Raw genomic sequence first — 26,977 nt, forward strand, 5'->3', positions numbered from 1 at the left:
GAGCGCAGGCCGGCCCGCCCTCCCTGCCCAGTCTCGTCCGATCCCGGCCGGCGGCTCGGGGCCCGGAGGGGAGGGAGGGAGGGGGCGGGGCGGGGGCACAGAGGCGGGGCCGGCGCCCGGGTTTCCGCCCCTCCAGGCAGCCGGGGGTCCCCGCGGCCCCAGCAGCGCGGGCTCGGGAGGCGGCGCGGGGCGCTGAGGCCAGGCCCCCCCCTCCTCCGCTTGGCGCGTCCTCTCACCCGGAGGCGGGGAAGGCGGACGCGACCGCGGCCTCGACGTCGGCGGCCGCGCCGCCCGCGAAGGGAAGCGCCTTATAAGCCGCCGCTCGGCCGAACCCGCGGCTCGTCGCCGCGCCATCCCGGAGAGCTCGCGGAGGCCGGGCCGACCCCAGACAGACCCCGACTCCGGACAGACTCCCGACCAGCGCCGGCTCCGGACAGATCCTGGATCTGTCCGACTCTGGACAGACCTCGGACGGACCCCGGCCCCAGACAGACACCCCGGCTCCAGACCGATCCCGGCTCCGGACGGACTCCCCGCGGACCCAGGCCCGGGCGGGCGCGCCCCCTGCCGGCCGGGGCATGCTCGGCCCGCGGCATGGCCTCGGCGGTGTTTGAGGGCACGTCGCTCGTGAACATGTTCGTGCGCGGCTGCTGGGTGAACGGCATCCGCCGGCTCATCGTCAGCCGGCGCGGCGACGAGGAGGAGTTCTTCGAGATCCGCACCGAGTGGTCGGACCGCAGCGTGCTCTACCTGCACCGCAGCCTGGCCGACCTGGGCCGCCTGTGGCAGCGCCTCCGCGACGCCTTCCCCGAGGACCGGCCCGAGCTGGCGCTCGCGCCTCTGCGCGAAGGTGGGCGCGGGCCCGGCCTGGGGCAGGGGGTCGGGGGGGTTCCTTTGAAGTGCAGGGAGGGGGCGCAGGGGCGGTTATTAAGCGGGGATCGCGACATCCCGGCCCCCGGCACGGGACAGGGACCCTCAGACCTCCGCCCGTCCCCGGGCGGTGAAGTGCAGTGGCTGGTGCGCAGGAGTCGGCGCACGGGGCCCGAGGCCGGCCAGACGGGCGTCCTGACCGTCCCCAAGCCGAGCCACCGGCCCGCGCCAGTGTCGGGCGGCCCCTGCGACTCCCGCCTAGGCCGCGGCCGGAGAGGCGGGGGACGTTTGGGAGGAGTTAAGGACAGCGTCCAGCTGGGGTCGCGTCGTGTCTGGCAGCCCCCTCCGAGGCCTCCCCCGGCAAGGCCGCGCCTCTTGTCCCCGGTGACCGACAGCCCGAGTGCGCGGTGCCACGCGGCCTCCGTCGCCACCAGGGTGGGTCCGCATTCGAGTTTGATGAGCCCAGAGGCCTCCTCCCGCGCCTTGTGACTTTCCTGGCTCGCAGGGACTGGGTGGCTTCCCGTTTCCTCTCCTCGGCCCACGGGCTGGCCTTTGGAGGCCGCGGAGAGGAAGCGAGAGGCTGAAGCCGAGGCAGGAGGACTGGGGTCCCCCCTGCCCCCTCCCACACACACGCGTGACCACCTGCAGCGCTGAGAATCTGGTGACACTTCCCAGCGCCTTCCTCTAAGCAGATCCCTGGGGCACTTTAGGGGGCATTTACTGAAGCTGCCCATCTGCCTGAGGTCTTGGGATAATCTCCACTCCGCCCCACGCCCCCCTCCCCGGGACAGCTCCCACCCCAGTGTGTGAATTATATGGGTAATTAGCTCATTCTCATGACACATTCTTGGGCAGACGCGTCACTTGGAAAGGCTCCCAAAGCCAGCACGTGTGCAGGCCCTGCTCCCCTGAGTCTCGCTTTTGTGCTGCTCCGGAGGGAGTTTAGTGGTATTTCAAGCATGGCAGCAGTGTACCTTGATCTACTGTGTGTGTGTGTGTGTTGTTGTTTATCAAATGGATGCTGGAACAAGGCAGGCCATAAACAAACAGGAGTCCCCGAGAGCTGGTGGAGGGCCTGCCCTCCCCCCACCCTCCCCCACCCTCCCCCATACCCTCCCCCCGCCCTCCCCTGCCCTCCCCCCATACCCCCCCCCGCCCTCCCGCCATACCCTCCCCCCGCCCTCCCCCATACCCTCCCCCTGCCCTCCCTTCTGCCCTCCGCCTGCCCTCCAGGTCTCACTCTGTCAGAGGACCCTGCTCAGCTGTGACTCCAGGCTCCCCACTTGGCTCCGCCCCTGTAACATAGGACCTGACACTCACTTTCTTGTGCGGATTGGAGTGCACCCTCAGTGTCCAGCAGTAGTAAGCCCTCCACAAAGGTGGCTTTTGTTGTCACCCCCAGCGGCTTCTGGTGAGGGTCATAGAAGGTGGGGAGGAGGGCGGAGCTTCAGTCGCCTTGGGATCTGGTGAGGAAACCACCTTACCCGGAGCACAAGGGTTAGGGTGCGCTGTGCACTCGCACGCCCTGGGCTCTGTCCCTCCGCACAGGTTGTGTCTGGTTGGTTCTGGGTTTGCGAGGTGTCAGCGCACCATCCACAAGGAGACAGGAAGAGGGTGACCACCAGGGAGAAAACAAGGCGCAGAAGGGGTATGATAGCTGCTTTCAAGTGTCTAAAGGGAGAAAAATCGGCAAGAAATGGGTATTAGGTTTAGTGGGGGACATGCGGGGCGGCAGTCAGGTGAGGACCAGTTGTGTGTGAAGGCCTTTCGAACAGCCCACGGTGGACTGTGGGAATGTCTTCTCGGCTGGAGTCCTGACCAGAGGGCCTCCTGCAAGGCCAGCTCAGCACCCCTGGAGGAGAGGAGGTGGAGGCCCGGGGTCGCAGGACAGGCGACCTGAACCCTCTGTCTGGTTCCAGGTTCTCTGCCTGGAGGCAAGCTGGCCCCTCCCCCAGCACTACCTGAGTTTGTTGTACACCCAAGGGAAGGCCTTTTCCTTCCTTAGAAGGAAGGAAAGTCCAGGGAAGTTGTTTGCTAAGTAAAATACATCGCCATAATGCAAAAGAAGCATTCACCTTATTTCCAGGTGGATTTACTATTTGCATAAACAGATCGTCTGGACATACAAACCGTACACACAAAAGGCATCCAGATGTGTGTGCTGTTTTAGAGATGCCAGGTTTTCTCAGTGCAATTCCCCATCAGATTCCCTCAGTTTAAATTTATTGCATGTTTCTGGGCTGGGTTACATTGGCCCGCTCATCTCTTTAAAAAGCTTTGCAAGCGTAGGTTTGAGAACTCGTGCTGGCAGCAGGCTGGTAGCTCTTGTAAATGCAGGACTGAACACCTCCAGGGGGTGGGAGCGCCTTGGGTCCGACTTGCATCTTTGATTCTGCGTGCAGTGAAGGGGATGCTGAGCTCTCTGTCTTGGTCCCTGGAGTACTGCAGTGGGAGAGTGTTTCTGTGCAGAGAGTACTTTTCCTTGATTCTGCACACACACTGGTGCTGCCTTGGCTGGCTGTCTGTGGAACGTGTATGTTTCCTGGTGACATGTGCGCAGAGATGTTTAAACCCCTGCGTGGAGTGGCGGCACGGGGCTCACTCGCCCACCTCTCTGGTCTTCTGTTTGGGCGAGGCTGCCCTCAGGACTAGTCTTGCTTCTTCTGTCCTCTTCCTTGGCCTCTTGGCCTCTCACCGTGAGCTCTTCTGCGTCTGGATCTGATATACCCGTCCTTCCTTTCTTGTGCCCCTGCCTGGGGGAGGGAGGTAGCTGCTCTCTGTGCATATCATCTCTGGGTGACCAAGGTGTCCCCTTCTGCTCTTTCCACACTCTGACACAGGTAGGGCCGAGTCTTTGACTTAAATCCCCTTTACGTAATACTTAACATGGTTCAGGGCTCCTGACCAGATGTGGCAAGGTCTCTTGCCTGTTCCATCTCTCGTCTGGGAAGGTTCACACTTTAAAAGACAAGGATGCAGAATTTCCCCAGTGACTGTTTGGGGCTCTTGGATTATTTTGATCCTTTTTAAAAAATAACACCTGTTTCAGGCCTTATGAAGTCATCACTGTAGAAACAGATTCTATTTCCAAAGTAGTCAGGTGACCTTTGATTCCTGATTACTGTCAAATCAACACTTTGGTTTTATATTCACTCAGCAAGTATCTACCAGATGCGTCCCCTGCACCGTCATCTTCTAGGCGCTGGGGATGCAGCAGTGACCAAAACACACAAACCCTGCCCTCATGACTCTATATTCAGGGTGGGGGAAATCCAATAATAAAGAAGATAAGTTAAAAAAAATGTTAGATGGTTCTGCACCTTCAGAGGAAAAGAAAAGAGAGGAAGGAGAGGAGCTATGACTTGCAGGGGCAGGGAGGGGTTCACTTTCAGATGGGCTGGTCCGGAAGGGCTCAGAGGAAGTGACCTGTGAGGAGAGACCGGGAGGAAGTGGGGAGAAAGCGATGTGGGTGCCTGGGGAAGAGCTTCCAGCCAGTGGCCAGAGCAAGTGCAAAGGCCTTGAGGCCGGCATGTGCCCGGCGGCCCTGTGTCCTGAGGGGGCCGCTGTGGTTGGAGGGGAGGGAAGGGGGTGGAAGCAATGGGAGATCGAGGTAGGGAGTGGGCAGATGACGCTCAGCGTGGGGCTCTTGTCGGAGATGCAGAGCTCGGAACGGGAGCGACCTGATGTGACGGGCACGCTGGCTGCTGTGCTGAGCATGGCTGGAGAAGGACCGGGGCGAGCGGGGAGACAGGGGAAGGTGTGAGAAGGGGTCAAACACGGACGTGTCTGGGAGCGAGTGCAGGGTCTATGGAGAGACCAGATGTGGGTGTGGGGAGCCTTGGGCGATGCAGGAAGCCCGCAGGGGGAGCTGACGGAGGGCCCAGCTTTGAACACGGTATTTAGTGTTTTCTCCAAACAAGGCCCCTCCTTGAGAGCCTGTGCGTGGTGCTGGGGTAACGTCTGTTCACCCCTGTCACCGGGGACGTGGATCTGCCTGCGTCTTCATACACCTTCTGTTAGATGTGAGATGGAGGGGCAGAAGCGAAGGCGTCCGGCACCGACCAGAGAGGCCTGGGCGCAGGTCCGCCAGCCAGGACACCCCGCCTCCCCACGGCTCTAGGGGACAGCGCTCTGCTCCCAGGCTCTGCTCTCACGTGGATGGGGAGAAGCTCTGTGCTTCCCCGAAACAAGCAGGGGTAGATCGCTGTCTGGTCTGGGGGTGAACTGCAGAGCCCCGAGTTTCCTTTCTTAGTGAAAGTGGCTAAAAAAGAGCAGAGGCCGCCCACAGGTCGGGGCAGAAGATCGGGGGGGACAGAGGCCACCTCTGTCCGGCCTGACGGGCCCTTCAGTGGGCTGGGGTTCTGTCCTCCCGCCTCACAGCCCAGCCCCGCCCCCATGCATGGCTTCCCTGGAGGGGGTCCTGCCCCTTCTAATGGGGAGAGGGGCAGTTTTCACTTCTCTGGGGCATTTTGGGTGATCTTTCTGATTCACAGACCTATTTCGAATCTCTTCCATATATAGGGCTGCCGGGCTCTGCCGTCCCCCCGGGGCCGGTGCCGGCATCCCTCCCGGGAGCCGGCTGTCTCCTCTCTTCCTAAGGTTTTATGTTTCTTTCCCAGACCCACACCCTGCTGTCGCTCAGGCTTTGTTCCGAGTTCCCTGTCCGGACTCTCCTTCCTCCGTGAGTGACGGTGTGCTCTGCGGTCCCATGGTCTCATCCGTCAGAGCTCCGGCCGTGCCGTGGGCCCAGGTGACTCGGGCTAACTCCCAGTCAGAGAAGGAGCGGCCAGAAACTCACAGAGCTTGTTGGTTCTGGAGCTTCTAGGCCTCGCTTACTTCCCACCAGATTTCCAAGGGGAAACTTGGCTCTGCATCTCAGCACCGGGACCGGCTGGTAGCATCTGGGTGCCCTCAGGCTGGCCCCCAGGGACGCCGCCGTCCTTTTCTCTCTTTTAACAAGTCTGGGCCTGGTGTGCCTCCACTGTGCGTTTTTATAAACACTTTTCCAAACGGCAGGAGGTGTTTCTGGTTGGGAGCAGTCAGAACTAGGGAAGATGGGCGTGCAGGGGAAGGCGGCAGCAAAGCCTCTGCGGTACGAAGCAGGGTCGGGGCGGTGTGGCCGCTCCGTGAGGCTCGGTGCGGAGCTGCAGGGCGGGGCCGCGGAGAGGCGGGCCAGGAGCGATGACCCCACGGGCGAGCACGGGCGCCCCAGGCCCCGGACCCTTGGTGCGGGGCGTCCTGCAGGGGCAGCGGCCGTCAGCAGAGTACATAGGGGACAGGGAGTGAGGGCGCGGCGCTACCAGGGGTTGACGTTGTCCCACTGAAATCGTTTTTATTGGTGTTTTTGTTCACTTTCACTTCCTCGGGTGACATCACCACTGAAAAGATGGTCCCCATGTCCCTGAAAGGGCCTGATAAGCTTCCCCGCCCCCGCCAGGCCCTGGATCCAAATCCTCCCCGTGACGGGGGCAGGGAGGGGGCTGAGGCGAAGGGCTGGACGCCTTTCTTTTCTGGTCGGGCCTGGGCTCCCTTGAACCATGGCAGCACAGACAAGACGTGTCCTGTGTCACATAGAAGCACAGACCACGCGCCGCGACGTTGTCCTCCAGGCAGGCCCCGCAGGGCCCCGCTCCCTCCGCCCCGACGTGGGTCCTGCTGGCGAACACGACCGCGCTGCTCTGCTGCCGGCTTACACTGCAGGTCGTGCCGCACGTTTAAGAACAGGCACCTCCGTCGTCCTCTGCTGGTGTGTGACTTACAGTCAGTAGGAAACACAACGAGCGGCACTTGGACCGAAGGTGGGGTCAGGGAAGGAGCGGACGTGGGATTAAGGCTGTTACCACGGTGCCTGCCGCAGGGGAAAATCCAGGCCCTGCGAGACTGGCGGACCCGCCTGGGGACACGAGGTCACGGCGGGAGGAGGTTGGGCTGAGCGGCCGAAAGCACCAAGCAGCAGCTTTGGGACCAGGCAGGTGAGGATGCGGTGTCGGGCTGTTTCCGGCTCCCCCCCACGTGACTTGAGGCGGGTGAGGATGCGGTGTCGGGCTGTTTCTGGCTCCCCCGCCACGTGACTCGAGGCGGGTGAGGATGCGGTGTCGGGCTGTTTCCGGCTCCCTCCCACGTGACTTGAGGCGGGTGAGGATGCGGTGTCGGGCGAGGATGCGGTGTCGCGCTGTTTCTGGCTCCCCCCCACGTGACTCGAGGCAGGTGGTTCAGCTCAAGCCACCGCTGCAGGGTTGATAAGCTGGCAGGGGTGGCATCTGCATGGCCGCCGCTGTGAGCGCTGAAGCCACGACAGAGCCATGCTGGACGGGAAGGCACCGTGTGAGGCGGAGCTTCTGCCCTTTGCTCTGGGTAGGCAGCGTCCCTCACCCAGAGCCCTCCCGGCGGGGGTGTGGCACCAGCCTCCCGTCCTAGGGAAGTGGGGACGGCGATGGCGCCTGAGAGCCCGGGGAGTGGGGCACCCGATACCTCAGTGGGCCCCCTACCGACCAGGCCTGGGGCTTTGCTGGTCCAGAAATTGGGATTTGGTGCTTGGCGTGGGTCAGGCTCGGGGGCAGTTTCCCGAGGCAGATGCTCTCAGTGTGTGTTTTCTATGAGAAATAGAGCTGCCACGGGGGCAGAGCCTGGGTGGAGAGCCGGGCCCGCCTTGGCCCCCAGGGGTGTGTAAGGCTTGTCTCAGCCCTTCCGGCCCGCTCTCGCCCTCACCCCTGCGCTGCAGGTTCCCTGCTGGGTTTTCCTGGTGACACCTCCCTGCGGTCAGTCTTGGCCTCGTGTCCGTCATCCTGGCCAGCATGTAGGGGCAGGTCTTGTCGCCTGGTGCCCGCTTCGGGATCAAGTGCTTCCTGTTTTGAGAGCCTGAGACGGCTGGTGTTGATTCCCTAAATTCCTTCCAAGTTTTAAGACGGACTAAGGTGGAGTGAGTAACTCCTTAGCCGTGTTGAACCCGAAGCTTAGTAAGGAATTCTGCCTGTGGTGGGAGAAGAGCGAGGCGGCCGGAGAAGGAGGGGCTGGCGGAGGGATGTGGTGAGAGGCGGGCATCTCACAGGCCTGGGAAGAAGCGGAGGACAGAAGTCTTCCCGCAGCCCCTTCCCGGGGCCTCCGGACCTCTTGTCTCTGCTCGTCTCTCTCCTCCGCCTCCTTTCCCTGCCCTGCTTTTCGTCCTTGCAAAGATGGGGAGGAGATGTTCCTGTCCATCAGTGTTGCTTTTGGCATCTCTGGGCCAGGGGAGGGTGATGGGGGAGGGGGACCGAGCCTTGTGTGCAGCAGGGTGGGCATGGGGGCAAAGGGTGGGACCCCCATGGATGGAGCCTGTGAGGTCAGAGTCGCCACGGGTTCCCAGGGAGCGAGGGCTGCGTGGGGATGCTTGAGTTTAGCAGAGAATAACCACTTTGGTTGAGCTCAAGCTCATCGCTGAGTGAGTCCCTGCTGGTTTTATGTTGACTACCTATTTAGAGAACAAGTATTTACGAAGTAATCATTGAGAATTTTCCTGGAAATTTTAAAATATTTTATTTCCAAAATTTGTACGATCCTCAGCCTTTAAAGAATATATATCTCGTGACAGTGCCCTCCGCACCTCGCCCGAGCCGCCTGCTTCTCTGGGCTCTGCGTGGATGGACTTTTGAACTATGCCTTCTTTGACTCAGTTGGAAAGTCCACATCACAGAAGATTTCCCCGGGGTCTGCCATGGGAGTCTCCTCTTAAGGGACTGGCATCCTCTGGGTAACGGACACTCCTTCCCAATTGACCCGAGAAGCATGTGTCTTCACTCGCAGAATTACAGCGGCAGAAGGCGCTCAGGCAGATTCAGCCCTGAGTCTGTCCCTGGAGGCTGGGACAGTCACCAGAGATGTTCAGTCCGAGGCCTCCACCCACGGAAGTAGGACGTGGGACCAGGTGCCTGAGGTTAGGACACTGGTCTGTGTCTGCTCCCTCAGCCTGATCTTTGTGCTGATACAGTTTGGGTTCAGTTTGGGTTCCGAGAATGAGTCAGGTGTTTGTGTTTGTATAAAGACCTAACCCAGGAACTGACAGAAGCTCGTTTGGAGCTCTCGATTTTCAAGGGTAGACTAGTTTAGACAGAAGGGGTACCCTGGCTGCTCAAGGCTGAATTTCAACCCCCAAAGGGATGTGAAATTGACATACTGAAATGTACATAGTCGTGTTATCAATCTTACAGTTTCAAAGTTTGGGGCTATATCCGGATAAATTTCTCACATCACAAATTGTGTAGAGTGAAATTTCTAAAAATTGAGATTATATTAGTGATGATGCTTTATCAGAAATTAGAAAATTTCCTGGGGCTGTGAAGTCTTCTGAGTCAGTTTCCTTAGAACTTGGGTGTGGCGGGTGGACCGCATCCCTTCCCGCTGTCCTCGCTGGACTGCGTCCCGCTCCTTCCGTGGACTGCTGGCGCCTCCTGCTGGCCGGCCCTGGAACGGCAGCCTCATAACCAAGGGGGGGGGCGGCTCTGAGTTTTTCTGTCCAACTGCAAATTTACAACCATTTTATCCGCTTGCATTCTTTAGAATCACGATCTCAGATAGTAAAACTAAGTCAAACAAGATCCCCACAGTTTTCGTTCGATCAACCATATTTGGAATACAAAAGCTAAAAGTTCTAGATGGTCCTAAATTATTGGACGTAAGCACATTTTTGAAAATGAAGTTTAAAATAGTTACTGTAAACAAGTGACATTTGGAAAAGCTCTGCCGGTCATCAAAAGCCAAAGCTCTTGGGTCACAAAGGAAGAATACAGCAGGTAGGACAGAAAGCCCCCCGACTGCCTGTACGTAGTTGAGCGTCTCCATCTGCCGTCCATCCTGGGCAATGACACAGGCCCCAGATGTGGGCTCTGCTCACACCCCGCGCCGGGTGCTGTGTCATTTTGGGAATTGATGCTGATCTTGGGTGTTTCCAGCTGGTGTTTCGGTTTCCAACAGTTGTGAACTTGAGAAAGCTGGTGGGGGCGGACCTCAGTGGGTTTGAGACATGAAATTTTAAAGGAAGCTTTATTTCATTTATGCACTGTGGCCTCAAAGCACAGTTTTGGGTTTGTTTGTTTGTTTGAATGTTTTCCTTCCACATTTAGTACACCTCCCTGTTGAATGGGAAACACCTTTAAAACAACTGTAGGAGGGAGATTTCCAGGCCCAGGAGAGGAGGGAAACGTGGGTGCTGGCGTTGGAAGAGGGGCCAGGCCATTGGAAGCCCCGTAGCCAGTGGTGACCCCTTCCTGCCCTGATGTGGGGTGAGGGAGGGGCTCTGTGGGGGCCAGGTAGACTTGGGGGCCGCCCCTAGGTGGATGCCAGTCAGCCCAGCCGAAGCCATAGCTTCATGAATCTCTCCACCTTTGATTCCCTGCCCAGGGAAGAGGTGAGCGTCCTAGTCATTCACGTGGACGGCTTTCCTTGGGGAAGGGAGGACGTACCGTGGGAACGCTGAGCCCAATTGCCTTGGTTGTCACCCAGAAGCCACTACGCCATGGGGAGATAAATTATGACGAATGGCCCCCAGCCAAAAGCCAGAGCTTAAGAAACTACCCCCGTCACTGTTCCTGCAGGAGGGAGTCCAGCGTGTTCTCTCGCCATTGAGATGTTTTCAGCCCCTCTTGTCCTGAAGCATGTTTTCACTTCCAGAGAGCACCGTTGGGCTTCTCCTCAGAAGCCTAAAGGCAGGTGAAAGGCAGCGATAAGGTTGCAGCTTCCACAGATAGAACCAAACCAGAGTGGCCGACAAGTCAGTGGGTGTGTTGCCACCTCGGTCTCGGGCAGCTGTCGTCCGAGGCCTGTGACCCTGAGCCTGCTGGCCGGGATCGGCTGGGGTCAGTGGCGCCGAGAAGCAAGAGACGCGGTTGGCACCCGTAGGCTGGTGGACACACACAGGCGATAACTCGTCCTTGACTCTGTTCTCTTGTGCAACTTTATTCCATCAACAAACGGCCAACGACCAGTGAATCCCCTGCGGGTGTCAGTGTCAGTGTCAGGCCCTGTGCTGACGGCTGACAACAGGAGGGGACCCTGGGCACCTCCTACACTCAACTTCACAGGTGGGCTTGGGGAGGCCACAGGGGAGGGAGCAGGTCTGCTGCAGAGCGGTGAGTGCTGCAGAGGTGGGGTAGATGGAGCTCTCCCAGAGCTCAGAGCAGACCGAGTCCCGCCTGGTGGGTGGGGGGCTTCACAGAGCAGAAGGCGTGTCCCAACCCACGTGGCCTTTAAGGGATGGTGGGATTTTCCCACTCGAGCCTGGAGGTGGGGGAAGGCCAGTGGGCATGAGTCCCCCAGAGGCAGTGCTGTGTGGGCATGGGGGCCATGTTCTGGTGCCTTGGACCCGTTCCTCGGGGTTGGGATGAGGATGTGGTAGTCACAGAGCAGCGGAGCTGGTGAGGTTGGCGAGGCTTGGACCCCCAGGGTGTGTGCACTGAGCCTAAACCCTTACGTGTTCCCAGAGGCCTGACCACATACTTCTTGCCTTTCTCTGCTTCGTCTGGAAAGCAGGTCGCCAAGAAGATAGTGTTGCCAGGTAAAGTACAGGACACCAAGTAAGTTTGAGTTTCAGATAAACACTGAATAATTTTTTAGTGTGTCTATCCATACTGTTGCATTATTCATTGTTTATCTGAAACGCACCTTGAACTAGGTGTCCTGCTTTTTGCTTGCTAATTCTGGCAGCCCTAAAAGAAGATCAGCATAGAGCAGAGTGTGTTTATTTGACTGAATGGTACCCTGGGTGGTTGTAAACCCAACCATGGGCTACACGTGCTTTACGTCCTGGGAGGTGGGTATAAATACGCTGTATGCATTGACCAGACGAGAGGCTGATCCTATAAACTGTCCCTACAGAACACAACTACTGTGTCATGAACTCGAGCGATTTAACACCAGTGTGCTCGATGTAACAGAAGTTGAAACGTGACAGTGGTTTTGCTTGTCTTAGAATAAAGAAGCTCTTTCTGGGGACGATTTACAGAATTGTTCTGTCTCTAAAAACAACTTTGCAGAGGAGTTTTCAGCGTCCCTCTTTTCCTCTGTAGACTTGTCCGTAGCAAGCAAGAGGTCACAGAGGGGTGTGTGTGTGTGTCTGCGTGTGTGCTTGTGCGTGTGTGTAGTTCTAAACAAGAAGCTCAGGGCTGAGACCCTGGCACCCTGGTGTTTTCTTTCTCCCTTCTCGCTGCCCCCAGCCTGCAGGGTGGTGGGTAGGCCAGGCAGCCTAGGTGAGAGGGGAGGAGGTGGCCCGGGCCCCTTTCTGCGGCGATGGCTGGGGAGTCGTGCTGAGGTTGCCAGCGCGGGCTGTGTGGACCGAGGCTTGGGGTCTTTGGCTGGCTGCCTGGGTCCGTGTGGCTTGAGGTGGGGCGGGCAGGACCAGATAGCCCACTGAGAAGCAGACCCCCGGGTGGCCAGGTGAAGGTGCACCTGGCCTGTGCTCCAGGAGGTCCAGGGACCGATTCCTGGCCTTGACTGGACATTCCTGACCTCAGCGAATGCGAGGGAGCCCCTGCTCAGCCCAGGCCTTCAGAAGCGCCTCGCCCTGTGTTTGGGGCGCCCCTGGTTTCCATGGACCACGCGTTCTGGGGCCTCGTAATTTCAATCACGTAGTTTAGGAGGTTAATTTAACACTACGTGGACTTGGTGAGCTGCCTGCAAAATGAACAACCCTTTCTCACCTGTAAAGCAAAACCAGAACTTCTGAAAACTGGGATTCAGTGACTGAACGTAGTTCTGGGATTTCAGCCTCTGTGGTTTGGTCGTAGCTCACCGGGACCAACATCCTGGGTCACGTGAAATGTCCTTGGGAATCTGACCTGCTCCATCCCTGGGAAGCTGATGTGTAGGAGCTGTGCTGGGAAGGTCTATGCTCTGCACTGCTCAAAGGAAGATAGAAACGCACCCTGAGTCTCCGTGCCACTAGCTCTCGTGTTTTAGAGACAGCATACTGCGCTTTTTAGTAGCCAGTCGAGACTTCCGGTAACCAGAACGAGGGTAGGAGCCGATTCCTGGAAAGTGCTGTGAGTCACGCCCGCGCTGGTGTTCTCTGGGTGAAGATGTGATGTTTTCCCTTCCAAAGCCGGTATCTAAATGACTTGTCTAAACACAGGCTCCGTTTCCACAGGACCTGTGGTCATCTCAGCTGTGTCATTGGGGTCTGGCGGGGGCTGAGCTCTGGCCTTGTCCAGGGTGCGGCTGGAGAGTCCCACTCGGAGAGGCCTTTGATGGTGTCTCTGTGGCTTTCAGACGGACAGCGTCCACTGCAGCACACACGTTAATCACTCGTTGGGTCGTTGAAACTTAAAACGAGGTTGAGAGCCAGGCTTTCAGGGCAGGGCTGCACCCACGTGAGGCCGAGTAAACTTCCCAGGTGTCTTGCGTGGAGGGTGACGCCAGGGAGGCGTCGTGTTGTTCTGTAGTTGATTCGGGAGCTCACTTCTTGGTGTGTTTTTCTGATGGAGGCATTTCTGTCTCAATCCCAGGGCTGGTCACCATAAAGGATGCCCACGACATCGAGACCAGGCTTAACGAAGTAGAGAAGCTGCTCAAGGCCGTCATCAGCATGCCGCGCAAGGTGGGTGCGCAAGGTGGGCGTGCAAGGTGGGCGTGCAAGGTGGGCGCGCAAGGTGGGCGTGCAAGGTGGGCGTGCAGGTAGGCGTGCAAGGTGGGCGCACAAGGTGGGCGTGCAAGGTGGGCGCGCAAGGTGGGCGTGCAAGGTGGGCGCGCAAGGTGGGCGTGCAAGGTGGGCGCGCAAGGTGGGCGCGCAGGTAGGCGTGCAAGGTGGGTGCGCAAGGTGGACGCGCAAGGTGGGCGCGCAGGTAGGCGTGCAAGGTGGGCGCGCAGGTAGGCGTGCAAGGTGGGTGCGCAAGGTGGGCGTGCAAGGTGGGCGCGCAGGTAGGCGTGCAAGGTGGGTGCGCAAGGTGGACGCGCAAGGTGGGCGTGCAAGGTGGGCGCGCAGGTAGGCGTGCAAGGTGGGCGCGCAAGGTGGGTGCAGGCGGACGGGCGGGGCCGGGGCGCACTTCCTGGAAGTGTCAGGTGGGGTTAGGTGTAAGCCCAGGGAAGGAAGGCTCCTTGGGCTCTGGGGGCTCCAGTGCTTTCTCCCTGGGGAGGCAGCGGAAGTGACGGGCTCGCGGTTTACTGGAAAGTGAGGGGAGATGGACGTGCGTGAACGCTGGCGCAGACCAGGCACGAACTGTTCCCACTGTCCCCATCCTGTCCGTCCCTGGGCCTCGAGCTACCTGAGCACCTGACAGGTGAGTGGGGAAGCGGCCCCGTCCACGCTCAGTCCCGCAGTCTGAGCAGTGCGGGGCCACCAGCGTCAGACGGGCTGCCTCGCAGGAGGAAACTGTGTTGGAATGAACGTGTTTCTTCCCAGTATTCCAGGTCAGAAGTCGTGCTCACCTTCTTTGAAAGATCTCCCCTGGATCAGGTGTTGAAAAATGACAATGTCCATAAAATTCAACCCAGCTTTCAAAGTCCGGTGAAAATATCAGGTGAGAGCCACAGGGCCACCAGAAACCTTCCCAGCCCACTGTCCACGTGCTGGACACACCTCCCCCACCTTGGGATCCAGAAAGACAGCCCAACAGAAGGGTGGAAGCAGCAGGGGAGGGACCGTTTCCCGATTTTTATGAAACACTGTGTTTCTACCTACTGACCTGCAGTTTACACTCTTCCTACTTCCAAAGCGAGTTATCTGACGTATAAATTGGAACGTACTTAAATAGTCTATGATGAAAGCATCAGCGAGGCTTTTTTTTTGTGGTACGCAGGCCTCTCACTGTTGTGGCCTCTCCCGTTGCGGAGCACAGGCTCCGGACGCGCAGGCTCAGCGGCCATGGCTCATGGGCCCAGCCTCTCCGCGGCATGTGGGATCTTCCCGGACCGGGGCACGAACCCGTGTCCCCTGCATCAGAAGGCGGACCCTCAACCGCTGCGCCACCAGGGAAGCCCTCAGTGAGGCATTTTGAAGTGAATTACTGGAATGCGTCGTCCAGCCTGCAAAAACAAGAGTTCACCTAGTGCAACACTGACTTGGTTCTTGGCTTTAGGGCGGGGGGACAGAAGGGGACACATGGTGTAGGTCTCCTTAGCGTGGACACTGGGTTGAGCCTCTGACAAATGTCAGCAGCGCTAAGAGGGGATGGTCAGCCGTCCTGCGGGTCAGAGGGGAGCGAGGGAAGCCTGGGTTCAGCCCGGTGGCAGCTTCCTCAGATCTGGGCCGCGCGTGTTGCTACAACAGTAGACTCTGTTTTTGCAGTACTGTCGGCAAAGCCTGTGAGGGGCATTTTGTAGGAAAAGAGGTCTGTCCTGGAAGTCTCAGGTACCAGGCTTCCCCAGGCAACTTGTCTGGCCTGAGTGAGGTTGTGTGGGCGTTTGCCGGGCGCAGAGGGGATACAGCTCGGCCAGCGGTGACATCCCACAGGTCACCTTGACGCGAGGGGAGGCGGGGGGGCGGGGCAGGGTCCCTGTGTCCAGCACTTGAGTTCTGAGTGGAAGGAAGGAAAGAGGAGGGAGCGGAGGAGGGGAGCTCAGAGGGAGGTGATGGGGAAGAATCAGCAGGTGAGGGGACCTGAGCCCAGAGCCATCACCTGAAAAGGAACTGGGTCCCAGTGATGGAAAGACGGAGGGGGCACATTGGGGTGACGGCTGACGTCACTGTTATAAAAGTGTCCTTACTGAGTGATGTACCAGGGCAAGGATGAGAGTCCTTAATTGTGTGCTGGGGCGCGGCGGGCAGGGCTGGCAGGTTCTGGGAACCCGGGACGGAAAAGTTACTTTTCGCTCTGACCGTGTGTGCGCAGGACAGGGTTCAGCCTGGGTTTGCGTGTCTGTCACTTTTGTCGTCTTCCCAGGAGAGCTTCGTGTGTGTCCTTAGGAAGATGAGCAGGGGGCTGGGGGCCTCTTCTTAGCTAACGCCTAGCATCCAGAACCTTCTCTACAGGAGAGTGAAAATGGCGGTCAGCCCTCCTGACCGGATGTCCGGGGACCCCAGTGTCCAAGGCTCAGAGAGGCTTCAGAGTGTGTCAGGCTCTGTGTGCTGTCACCTGGAGCGTGGGCATCTCTGTCCTTCAGTCTTGCACGGAAGAGCCCCGGCCCTGGCATCTCCATTTTGCTTGAATTCTTTCTGTTTTGAGCAAACAGGAGAACCGAGAGCCGCAGGATCCTTTCAGGGTCTGGGGTTGGTGGCAGGCGCAGGTTGACCCAAAGGCCCCAGGGCGTAAGAGGGACGGGTTGGCGCTGCATGCAGGTGCTTCTGATGGCGACAACCTGGCGTCCCCAGCCCCCGTCTCAGTGCCTTGTCTTTACTGCCGATTCGGATAAACGCACGACCCAAGTTTACCCCAAAGCGCTGAAACGAAGGAAACAGGACTGAACAGGGGTAGCGCTGGGATCCCACGTCGAGGTTTTAACTACGTTCTTGTGTTGTTTCGAGAACTGAGGACAGAGGTTTGGGGTTCCTCCTGCCCACGAGCTCAGGAGGCCTGGCACGCAGGTCTGGGAAGGCAGGGCCTTGGCCTCCCCGTGCAGGCTGGGAGCCCGGGTCCTGGGGACATCGTGCTCCCTGCTGGGGCATCACAGGGGGGAGTCACTGTAGCCACCGCGGTGCAGCACAGAACACTTCGTGACACAGGGCTGCCTGACAGTGGGCTTGGTAAACAGCTATGGCGAGTCAGCTGCAGAGAGCCCAAAGCCTTGTGCCAAGACCACGGCCTGAAGGCCGCCCTGCACGGGAAGCTGGCGGGGTCGCCCCTTCCAGAGCTGAGGGTCTCCCATGCCTGGGGGTCCGTCCTCCTCGTCCGCTCTCATCAGTCAAAGGGGTTCTCCCTGGGATCTTCGCCCCCAACCTCGCTGGGCCCTTCCTCTGCCTGAGAGCGTGGCTGGGGCAGTTCCCATGGCACGTGAGACGTGCTTTCGTTGTCCACTGAGACAAGGATGTGGCAAATTCAGAAAAACTTCTAATGAAAACTGTTCGGTACAGTAGCGCTGCCAGCCCCAGAGGGCCTAGAGCCGTGTGGGCAAGCCCTGCTCCTCAGTCTGGGCCCGTATTTGCGCTGCGCGTGGACTCGGGAGTCCCTGGGCGCTGGGCCTCAGGACCCGGAGAGCCAGGCGCCCTGAGGGCTGAGTCTCCAGCAGCCCAGCCTCTCCCTGGGGTGTGTCCTCAGTACCGACATCGGCCACCCGGACCTGACTTCCTGGCTCATCATTTATGGATTTCCTGTCATCCTGGGCATGTCAGGCAGTGGTCACTCTGGCTTTCCATGTCACCGTCGACCCCTCTGCTCCAGGCCCTGGGCCTCCTGCTGGCTGGGCCCTGTCTCCTCCCTCCCCACAAGCCCTGCCCGTCCCCGTCCACTCCTGTCCAGCTAAATTCCACTCGTGCATGGAAACGGCCGTGCCCGCTGTCACCCCCTCCCCCAGACTTCTCAGCACCTTCTCAAGCCTCTGATGTGGCATCCTGGGAGGTGGTGCCCTGGCGGACAGCCCTGACGTTGGCCCACTCTCAGGCCTCCTGCAGTGACCTCTAGGTTGACCGGCTAGGGATCAGAGGCTCCACTAGGTGGCGCCAGGCACCCATGGTGTGAGAACCAGCACCCCCCCCCACCCCCCACCCCCACCGGGGCCACGATTCTGGCGAGAGCTCTGGCCTCTTAGGTGATGCTTTGGACCAGTGCAGCCTTAAACACTCTTCATCCCGTGTTAATCCAGAAGTTTATTACCGAGTCTAGGAAAACTTAGATTTAGTTTTCTGCACTGTGGCTGTGTTGGTGCAGCTTAAAAGAAAGCATGAACCCCAGCCTCGCTCTGGCTGCTTGGATTAACTGATGTCGGCCTCAAAAATCATGGTACTCAGGTTTGGGAAGGCTGGGAATATAATTTCATTTTTTAGTAACCAGGCGTCTGTACAGGCTCAACTTAATTTTCACCACACGGGGAGAGTCCTGGTCTCCAGCTAATGAAACGACACGGCTTTGGGTTTTGTTCCGTTGCTAGAGACATTGACAGTAGAATAGGAAAGGGGATCGGAGAGCATGTGAATGCTTTCAGGGCTGAGACTGTCCGCAGGAAAAAAAGAATAGATGAATTAATGAAGTGAGTTATGGTGGCATATGGGGCGTGTGAAAACAGGGCTGCGAGTAAGAAAAGCAAATCACCACCAGCCAGACACTAGCCATTGTTGCAGGAATGATCCCTGGAAGATGCTGAGATTAGCGGGTGAAAGTTGAAGGAGAAGCAGAATTTGCACTTGCATCTCCACCAGGATCGTTCTCAACTACAAAGAGAGAGGGAGTATCCTCATTTTGGAGAAAACCTCCTGACCCAAGAAATCCAGACGACATCCCAGGAATAAGTGAGGCCTGTGGGCATCGCACTCCTGATCTGATGCCCAAGGGAAGGCAGCGTCCCTGCAGGTCCCTGCCGGACCGTCCACCTCTGTCCAAGCACGGAAACACCAGGCAAGTTGAGGCACAGTCAGTGAAAGACTCACCAGTCCACGCCCCAAGTGTTGCAGCCACAGGAGAGATGAGGCAAGACCCAGGCCCTCGAGGTCGTCAGGGGTCACAGGAGGCTGAACCACCACATCTTCCTGCCCCGAGGGATCCGGGCCGGGCCCAGAACAGACAGAGGCATGTGGGTGAAACTCAGGTGCAGGAGGTTTTAGTTTAGAGTATTGCGCCGATGTTCGTTTCCTGGGTTTGCTCGTCACACCATGGTTATGTAAAATGTTAACCAAAGGACGAGCTGCTGAGCAATCTGTGAAAGCTCTGTACTGTTTTTACGACTTTCCCGTAATTCTAAAATGAGCTCCAAAAAAGTTTTAAGAAGTAAGAAGTGGCAAAGCAGGACTCTTCTTCATGTGAAGAAAATTCTGTATGCAAAAACCTGGCTTGAAAATGAACTATTTCATGGAACTGGCCGTGTATGTGATTAAAGGTACTAAGCTGACTTCTAAGAAATTCCCATTTTCAGTATATTTGAAGGCAGGCTTCAGATGCTGAAGTTTTTCAGTAAGCGTCGCGTTTCCTTTGGTTCTTTTTATTTGGGTGACGCAACAGACGTGAGGACGCTTGGAACAACGACAGCAATAACGACCATTCGTGAGCCCCAGCGTTTGTTAGATTCTTTATAAAAACCATCCCATTTAATCCACACCTGTGCCCCTTAGGGTAGCTGGATACGGTTATTCCCCTTTTACAGACGAAAAAGCTAAGCAAGGAGTAAGCTGCTGCCCACGCTTAAGTGGCGGAAGTGGAGTTTCCTGGAGGGCCCAGCTGGCCCTGCAGACAATTGGCTTCTCTGCACAGACAACTAAGGAATGATTTGTAACAAATTTGTTTTGGGGGCTGGTTCCATTTTCTAGATTCCACTTTCTAGAGCTCCAAATCTCACATTTGAGATAGATGAGGAAGTTCCTATACAAGGTGACTCCTGGCGACATTCACAAATGTTTTGCAGCACTGACGTTTGTTTTCACTTGTAGGGTCCTCCCCTCCAAATTCCCTTGGGAGGTGGTGGGAGAGAGGATCTGGGGGCTGTCAGCTGGCTGTCCTGAGGTCCCTGAGGTTTTACGTGCTTCCTGGGACAGGTTTGAGTCAGTTAATAAAAGCAGTAAAGCAAGGGGTTCTGTGCTGTTGTGCATTTTAAATTGGGAAGCAGGGGGATCTTAATCTCTCCTGTCGGGGTGTCGTCCCCTGCAGTGTCTGTCCTCTCAGGCTTTGGTCAACGTCTTCATGCTCTTTTTGCACCTGGTGGTGTAGTTGACCCCAGAGGTTCCAAGCACTGACTTTTCGCTGGTTTTCAGCTCCTTCTCATGACTTACAGGCTGTCCGAGGCGGGTGGGCTCTGGGTGGGCTCAGCCGGGGAGAGGAGGTCGGGAAAGAGCCACGTGCTGATGCCACGTGGAGTGCGACCGACCTCGAAAGGCCAGCGAAACGAGCGCTGTCACTTCTCCAGAAAGTCAATCGGAAATTTTAGCAGTTACTTGGCAAATCCGATTGATGGATAGTCATTTTATCCTGGGGGGCAGAGGTAAGGAGAAAATCGACTTTTTTTCTTCTTTTTTTTTTTTTTTGTGTAGTTTCCCTAAGTGTCTTCATGTGGAGATAAATTCATAGAACTGAGAATCAAATACCCAGAAAGATTAAAAGTAAATAGGAAGTTACAATTTCACTTATTAAAAAAAAGCAGATCTGTACATGGGGATAAAATAATCTTAATTATGGTGAGATGTGAGAAATAAAACAGTCCTGCAAACAACAATAGCATCAGATGCCCGACGAGACGGGGTAACACTGGACATCCTTGCGGCCTGTGCCAGGGCCAGAGGAAGGGCTATCTTGAGCTGTTTCCGTGCATCAGGCTCTGAGTGGGAAGATGATGATCATTGGATTTGAGGACCCGGCAGGAGTTTAGAGTCTGTTTGAAGCACGCTTTTAAGGTGAGGTTAGTGAAGGCCCTGATTTGATGGGACAAACGAGGCCCTGAGCGTGGAGCTCGATGACCAGGGGCTGAGGTTGGTTGGAGATGCACACAGCTGGAGCCCTGGTGACCCTCCAGGTCTATCCTTGGAGAGTCTGTGATCCACTGAGGGAAAGGAAGGACACACAGTCCCCGGGAAACGTCAGTAAGAGCTTCCCCAGGTTGGAGAAGGGAGTCAAGTGCACTTATGTTTAAATGGACCAGATGACGTGATGGAGCCTGGGAGCTAATAGGCTCTTAGAGTTGGAAGGGTTCTTGGAGAGCATCCAGGACAGTTTTGAAATTTCCAGTTAGGACACTGCGTCCGGTATCTCGGGGTTCCCTGCTGGGCTGCGCCGTGGAGTCCCAGGTCCCAGGCCGGTGCTGTTTCAGCTGCCCACGCCTCCGCGTATACACACACACACACACGCACACACACACCCCGCCACCACCGATGCTTGGGCTTGCCCATCCCCCGCTCCCCTTCTAGAGCTGAGGGAGCACCAGACTTTGCACTTGGAATCTAACCGCACAGCCAATGTAGATACACAAAGACGATCTCTTTGTTGCCCTTTTAAAATTAGTCCAAATTGTGCTTGTTGGTGAGAAGTCAGTTTATGTATAGGATTATATAAAGTAAAAGGTGGAGTCACCCGTTTGGTTGAAAACGCACACGGATTGCGCTGGATCCTCACGGCGACCCTGGGCCGTGTTATCCTCACCTAAGACAGGTGAGAGCTTAGAGAGGTCAGGCGACCTGGGCAGAGCCCACGTCGTGTGCGGTCGTCTTAGCCTGAAACCCAGCCTCGTTCTGCTCCAGCTTCAAACCCACAGGGCGGGCGTATGGCGAGAGCGCTCGGACTGCCAGAGCGCCTTTCTGCGGGGGAGAGATGCTCCTTTTGCCTGGTGTAGGGTCGGCAGGTGTGGCCCCTGAGTCTGGGTGGCGGAGCACTCTCTAAACTGTGGGGAAGGAGGGAGCGCAGTAGAAGGGGGATGTGGGGAGATCAGTGTGAGCCCAGACTGCAAAACTTCAAAATCAGGTCCCCTTCTGAATATTTCCCTTACTGCTTTCGCTTTCAGAAATCATGAGGTCCAATGGATTTTGCTTAGCAAATACCGAAACAATCGTTATTGACCACAGCATACCAAACGGAAAAGACCAGCACGCAGCTGTGGACCCCTCGGAGCACCTGTAAGTGCACTGATTCGAGTGTCATTTTACACACGAGGTCCCGAGCCGTCAGCCAGTGCCCGGGCCAGGTTCCCTGCCCACTCGGGGCTCTAGGAAGGGGACAGTGTGACCATGCGGCTGGCAGAGGGGAGGGGGGACATTCAGGAGGAGTTGCCTGGCTTCACGTCTGGGCTGTGCTGGGCCCTGGAGGGTCCGGGGCCACCAGCCTCCTCGTGGGGGCCTGGTCTCCTGGGGGGGGGGGGGCGTCAGCTGCGTGTTGCCCTCTCGTCGCCTCCCAGGGGGCTTCTTTGTGGCTCACGGGCCTGCCCTGCGATGGCGGATGCGTCGGCTTAGAGAAGGCAGGCAGCTAAAGGCCCCCTGCCCTCCGTGCTTCCTTCCTCGGTGACAGAACAGGGACCACGATGGGGGCTCTAGGAGAGCCACCCCGGGTGCTGCCAGCCGTCTCGGCGTTATCGGGCAGGACCTGGCTCTGGTGACTGTCAAGGCCACGCCCGGGGCTCTCCCTGCGGTGTGAGCTCAGGGAGTTCGTTCCCGTCTCCTGGCTCCTGTGCTCTCTGGGTGGGACCGCTGTGCTCTCGCAGGGTCTCCTGAAGGCTCAGGTGACGAGCGTGGATGCCTGACACTGGGACCCCCGGGCAGCTCTGGAAGCTCAGGGTCTCCTGCGGGCACTTGACCGGCACAAGCCCGGAACCAGGGGGCCTCTCAGAGTCCGGGGATCCCTCCATACCCCGTCAGCCCCATGTGAAAGTGGACCAGGACCGACCCAACTGCTGCCGTGCCTCGCGCTCGGCCGGGACCGCACACATCGTACACACCGTGTGTGCACAGACAGCTCCCAGCCCGAGGGTCCCCCGAGCCAACTTGGAGCTGGCATTGTGGGTCCGAGGCTGACGTGGATTACACGGCGACGGAAGGAGGTCCTGCTTCATGGGAGGAGCTTCTGGCCGGGCTTGTCCTGGTGGAGTGGTTGGTGGACCACCAGGGGCTGCAGGGTCCTGGCTCTGCATCCCAGGGACCCTTTCTGTGGCTGAGAGGCCCCGAGAGGCCCTCTGCCCCTGGCATGAGGCCAGCTCTGAGAAGGAAGTTCCACCATGAATCGTTTTGGAGGAGAAGCATGGAGAGAGAGCAAGGGCTGTAATGTAACTTTTCCAGCCAGCCCGGGGCTCTGCGTGGACAGGGCGACCCATCCTCAATCTGCAGCGCCGGGTTGGTGGGAGAGAAAGATCGCGGGGAAACCTCTGCAATCCCAGGACAGCTTAACGAGGAGATGTCGGCCTCTGAGCGGCCCCGGAGCATCTCCAGGGAACTTGGGCTTGCCGGGCATTTCTCCAGGTGCCTGACCTCGGGCAGCCCCGCAGCGATGGTCTGCTGCCGTCTGTCTCTCGGGAGGGTCTGTCTGAACACTCCAGGGGACTCCTGTCCACTCTCCTGGCCACAGCTGTCCTCAGCGGTCCTCGACAGCAGCTGTGTGGCCCCAAGGCTGTGGATCCACGCTGCCGGGCCTGCTGTTAGGACCTATCAGTCCCCACACTGTCCCTGGGGGAGAGCAGCTACAGTACTCGGACCGGAGACCCCCCCTGCACTCAGGGACCAAGTGTGTGTGCCTGGCGGGGACGTGAGTGAGAGCGGGACGGCTGGCCTCTGCCTTGTGACCACCCTGGTTGGCTGCAGGGGTTGTCAGGCTCCGGGAGATTCTGCCCAGGCCTGGGGCGAGCCCTGACCCTGTCCTCACTGGTTAGAAGCAGGGGGATTCGCCAGGCCTGCCGAGGAGCACGGGGGCTGACGGGGACCCCGGACTCTGCTGAGCATCCCAGGTCCCCTTCCTTCCCCGGTTCTCAGGGGGTCTGAGGGCAGGAGGGGTAGCAGGGGCAGGAAGCTGCTGGGCGGGGCTGTGTCGTGGCCACCACCGGGCCCGTCCCTCAGCTGCCCGGAGCCTTTCCCTGCACCTAAGGGCCCCCTCTCGGCCTCACTGCCTGCACGGACGCAGGGCTCCACGCATCTCCACACACGCCCGTCAGCATGGACTTAGAGGGAAACCCATCTCCATGCCTTTCCTGTCTGATTTCGAAGCTGCCATCGCCACCTCCTCCGCTTCTCCCTTGCAACTTAGAGGCAGCAGGCCTCCCTGGGACTCCGTCCACCCCACGTGCCCTGGATACGGGCGGGGCGGGGGGCGGGCACCTCTCCGCCCTCCCCCTCCCCCATCCCGGCTGGCTCCCCAGCCAGTGTAGCCAGGCTGGCGGCTATGTGGTTTGGACGCCTCGTGCCCTGCCCGTTGCTGCCCGGCTTTCCGCTGTAGTTGAACTCCTGTGAGGTCTCAGTCACCGGGAGTCAGAGCAGGGACAGTGTGGACAGTGTGCTCGGTGGCCCCAGGCCCTCTCCGCTGCCCTGAGCAGGGCCTGCATCCGCCCCCCTCTGCCACTCCCCTTTGTTTGGACTGGTTCTTAGCTGGGGAACAGTGGAAAAGGTACAGGCAGCATCTGTTTCCCCTCCTGGGGAGAAGGTCCTCCGTGCACTGTTTTCTCTGTGAAGCGTCTTTTCAAATTTGCAGTCCTTTTTTTCCAGCTTAAGCAAGTGTGCTTACGCCGAGGCTGGGTCAGGCAGGGCGCGGAAAGGGTTTCCATTCCTGGGGAGTCCATGTTGAGCAGGTATTTAGGTCACCTCACATTTGGGGCACAAATCCTTCCTTGAGCTCTTCCCGTGCCCGCCACGTAATGCCCCACATTGAATACAGGACCCAAATGCAGGACCCCGCCCTCTGCTAACCTCTGCCCTCACCCAGCTCCTCCCTGACTCCTGCCTCCTTGGTCGTGTGTGCACGTGGCCCAGGAAGCAGTCAGGCTGGGAGCTGGGACCACACGGCCTTCTTCACCCGTCTTTGCCATTGTCCACAGGCCCAGCACGTGGCAGGTCCTTGTGCCTGGTCCACTCTGTGTCCCCAGCGTCTGGCCCAGAATAATCCCCAGATGGAGAGAGAAATACTCACTGTGTGAGTGGGTGGATGGATGGATGGATGGATAGGTGGATGGATGGATGGGTAGATGGACGGATGGACGGATGGATGGATGGACGGATGGATGGATAGATGGATAAATGGATCGGTGGATGGATGGGTGGATGGATAGATGGATGGGTGGTTGGATGGATAGCTGGCTGGATGGATTGTTGGATAAATGGATCGGTGGATGGATGGATGGCTGGACGGATGGATGGATGGATGGATGGATGGATGGATGGATGGCTGGCTGGCTGGATGGATGGACGGATGGACAGATGGACGGATGGATGGCTGCCTCAATATCGATCAGTGAGAGTAAATCAGTCTCTAAGGCCGTGAAAACCAAAGCCGTGATGGCTTTGGAGTCGGGCCCACGTGACTGATCAATTTGCAATCACGGTTCCTTCCACACTCGCTCCACACACAGCCTGGTGGTGGATGGGCCGGTGTCGTGGAGAGCCCTTCCGTGCTGTTCGATCCAAAGATCCTCCTGCCAGTGACCGTCTGCCCTTTGTCCAGTGCAGCGGGGCCGGGGGCCAGTGAGCCAGCCCTGGCCTCACCTCTGCTTTCCCGTTTCAGGTTTGAGAACGGCGGTGAGTTTGCCTCCGAGCTGGAGGATGGAGATGACCCAGCAGCTTATGTCACCAACCTGTCCTATTACCACCTGGTGCCTTTCGAGACGGACATTCTGGACTGAGTCTCCACGGGGCCCCTCCTTCCCCAGCTGGTGACCGTGGCTCCGCTGAAGTCCATGATGCCAGGGACCGGTCCTACCCAGCTGCCCACGCCCACGGAGACCGTAAGTCTCCGACAACCAGGAGTCGGGTTACGGGGGTCCGGCACCCCTGCTGCTTCTAGGGGTCTTCCTGGCCTGTGTATGCATCCCCGGGACACACCCCCTCCACGCCTGGAGGGGCCACAAGTGCCTGCAGGACGTCCCGGGCCGGGTCTGGACACCAGCTCCTCCCCCCACGTCTCCTCCCTCCACAAGCGCACAGAACATTTTGCGTGGCATCTTGGTGAGTCACCAAGTTCTGGACAACACAGGCAGGTGTGTTCTGTCATCCAGGATTTCCCTGGAAACCAGGACGTGCAGCTTCCATTCCTGTTTTTTATCTTCTATCCGGAAACTGTGGGCTTCACGTCAGCCAAGGGAGTGTTTGCGGAAGGTTGGTTGTGAATGGAGTTTTGGCCGCAGGCATAGGGGAACCACTGACTGGTGCCCGTGTGATGAACTCTGAGTGGTGGCAATTCTCCCGAGAGGAAGGAGTCCCCACCTGGGCTCCTACGAGGGCTGACAGCGCAGTGACCCCTGGGCGGCTGAGGGTCACCCTTCCTGCCGGTCACCAGGATCTCAGTGATATATTTGCCGTATCAACCTGAGTGGATGGGAATCGGGGGGTCACCGAGTGCCCCCAACGAGTCTCCCTCTGCCGTCGGGGAGGGTCTGGGCTCTGCGTGTTCATCTCCTCACAGAGAAAACTAACGACCAGAATTTCTCGTGTAAATAATAGTAAATTATTGAGAATCCTAATTCTTTTACACAGTCTGTTTTTTAATCTATTTTAATTAAATAAAACACGTTACTCTACTTTTATTGGTTTAAGATGTGGCTCTTGTTACCCCTGCCCCACACGCTGCGCCTCCGGGCTGCCCCCGGCACTCCCGTCTCATTGTCCTTTAGGAAATGTGCTGTTCTCACCCTGGGGAATGATCTATCCAAACTGCAAAGTAAGCAAAGTGTTCTTTTGAGTTAGGGTTTCCCCCTTCTCCATGCTCCTCGCTGGCAGCCCTGGGAAGCCTCCTGGAACCCAGCTGCGCAGCAGATGGGCTTCCCGTGGCTTTTGCGTCTCCCTCTGCTTCCAGCTGTGCTCAGTTGAGTGCAGCCTGCTTCCAAACAGGCTGTCAGGCGGCCAATGGGGTCGACCAGTTGCCTTCTTCTCTTGGGGGTAAAGTTCAGGCCTGTGCAGGGTGGGGCCTCTTGCCTGGCGGGGTTAGAATCAATCACAGCTATAACTGCCTTCCAAGTTCCAGTCATTGGTTCCTGGGTTTTCCTCGTTACCCACATTCTGCAGGGGACTTCTCCCCAGCTCTGGGGCCACAGTGATGGCAGCCCCCTGAGCTCATCTGCTCACGGGGGCTGTGTTACCCCCTCACGGCCCAGCTTGGCTCCCCAAGACCCGCCCCCCAGCTTTCATGCAAGAAGCTTCACTGTTTCCTGTCAATGCACCACGAGATCTCAGATGTTTGGATATTTGTTTTCCTAGAAAACACATCGGAATGTTCTCTGGCTTCTTTTTTTTTTTAATGTTTTTTTCTGGAAAAACATGATCTTCTAGACCCATTTGTTATGTCCCTGCATTTGAAAGATATTGCCAAGTTGTCTTGCAGAGAAGTCATACCCACCACCAGTGCCTGTGCCGTGGCTTCTGTTGATAGAAGTTGAGGTCGTTTCAACTATTTCACAA

At 57.9% G+C, this 26,977-nt stretch overlaps 1 protein-coding gene across 1 annotated transcript; it reads left to right on the forward strand.

Annotated features, from left to right (window-relative positions):
• The first annotated feature begins 210 nt into the window (after window positions 1-210).
• PXDC1 (PX domain containing 1) lies at window positions 211-26,101 on the forward strand. Its single transcript, XM_082847413.1, has 5 exons — window positions 211-850; window positions 13,341-13,432; window positions 14,234-14,351; window positions 21,400-21,511; window positions 25,089-26,101. Exons 1-5 carry the CDS (start codon window positions 595-597, stop codon window positions 25,204-25,206), a joined length of 696 nt encoding a protein of 231 aa, XP_082703539.1. The 5' UTR covers window positions 211-594; the 3' UTR covers window positions 25,207-26,101.
• The last annotated feature ends 876 nt before the right edge of the window (window positions 26,102-26,977 follow it).

Source organism: Leucopleurus acutus (genome assembly GCF_964270905.1).
Source record: "Leucopleurus acutus genome assembly, chromosome: 10".
NCBI lineage: Eukaryota > Metazoa > Chordata > Mammalia > Artiodactyla > Delphinidae > Leucopleurus > Leucopleurus acutus.

Excerpts from the sequence above, each read along its gene's own strand:
- PXDC1 (XM_082847413.1), top strand. The coding sequence starts at position 595 with ATGGCCTCGGCGGTGTTTGAGGGCACGTCGCTCGTGAACATGTTCGTG. Across the intron at positions 851-13,340 it reads GCTCGCGCCTCTGCGCGAAG|GGCTGGTCACCATAAAGGAT; the intron begins GTGGGCGCGGGC and ends TCTCAATCCCAG. Across the intron at positions 21,512-25,088 it reads GTGGACCCCTCGGAGCACCT|GTTTGAGAACGGCGGTGAGT; the intron begins GTAAGTGCACTG and ends TTCCCGTTTCAG.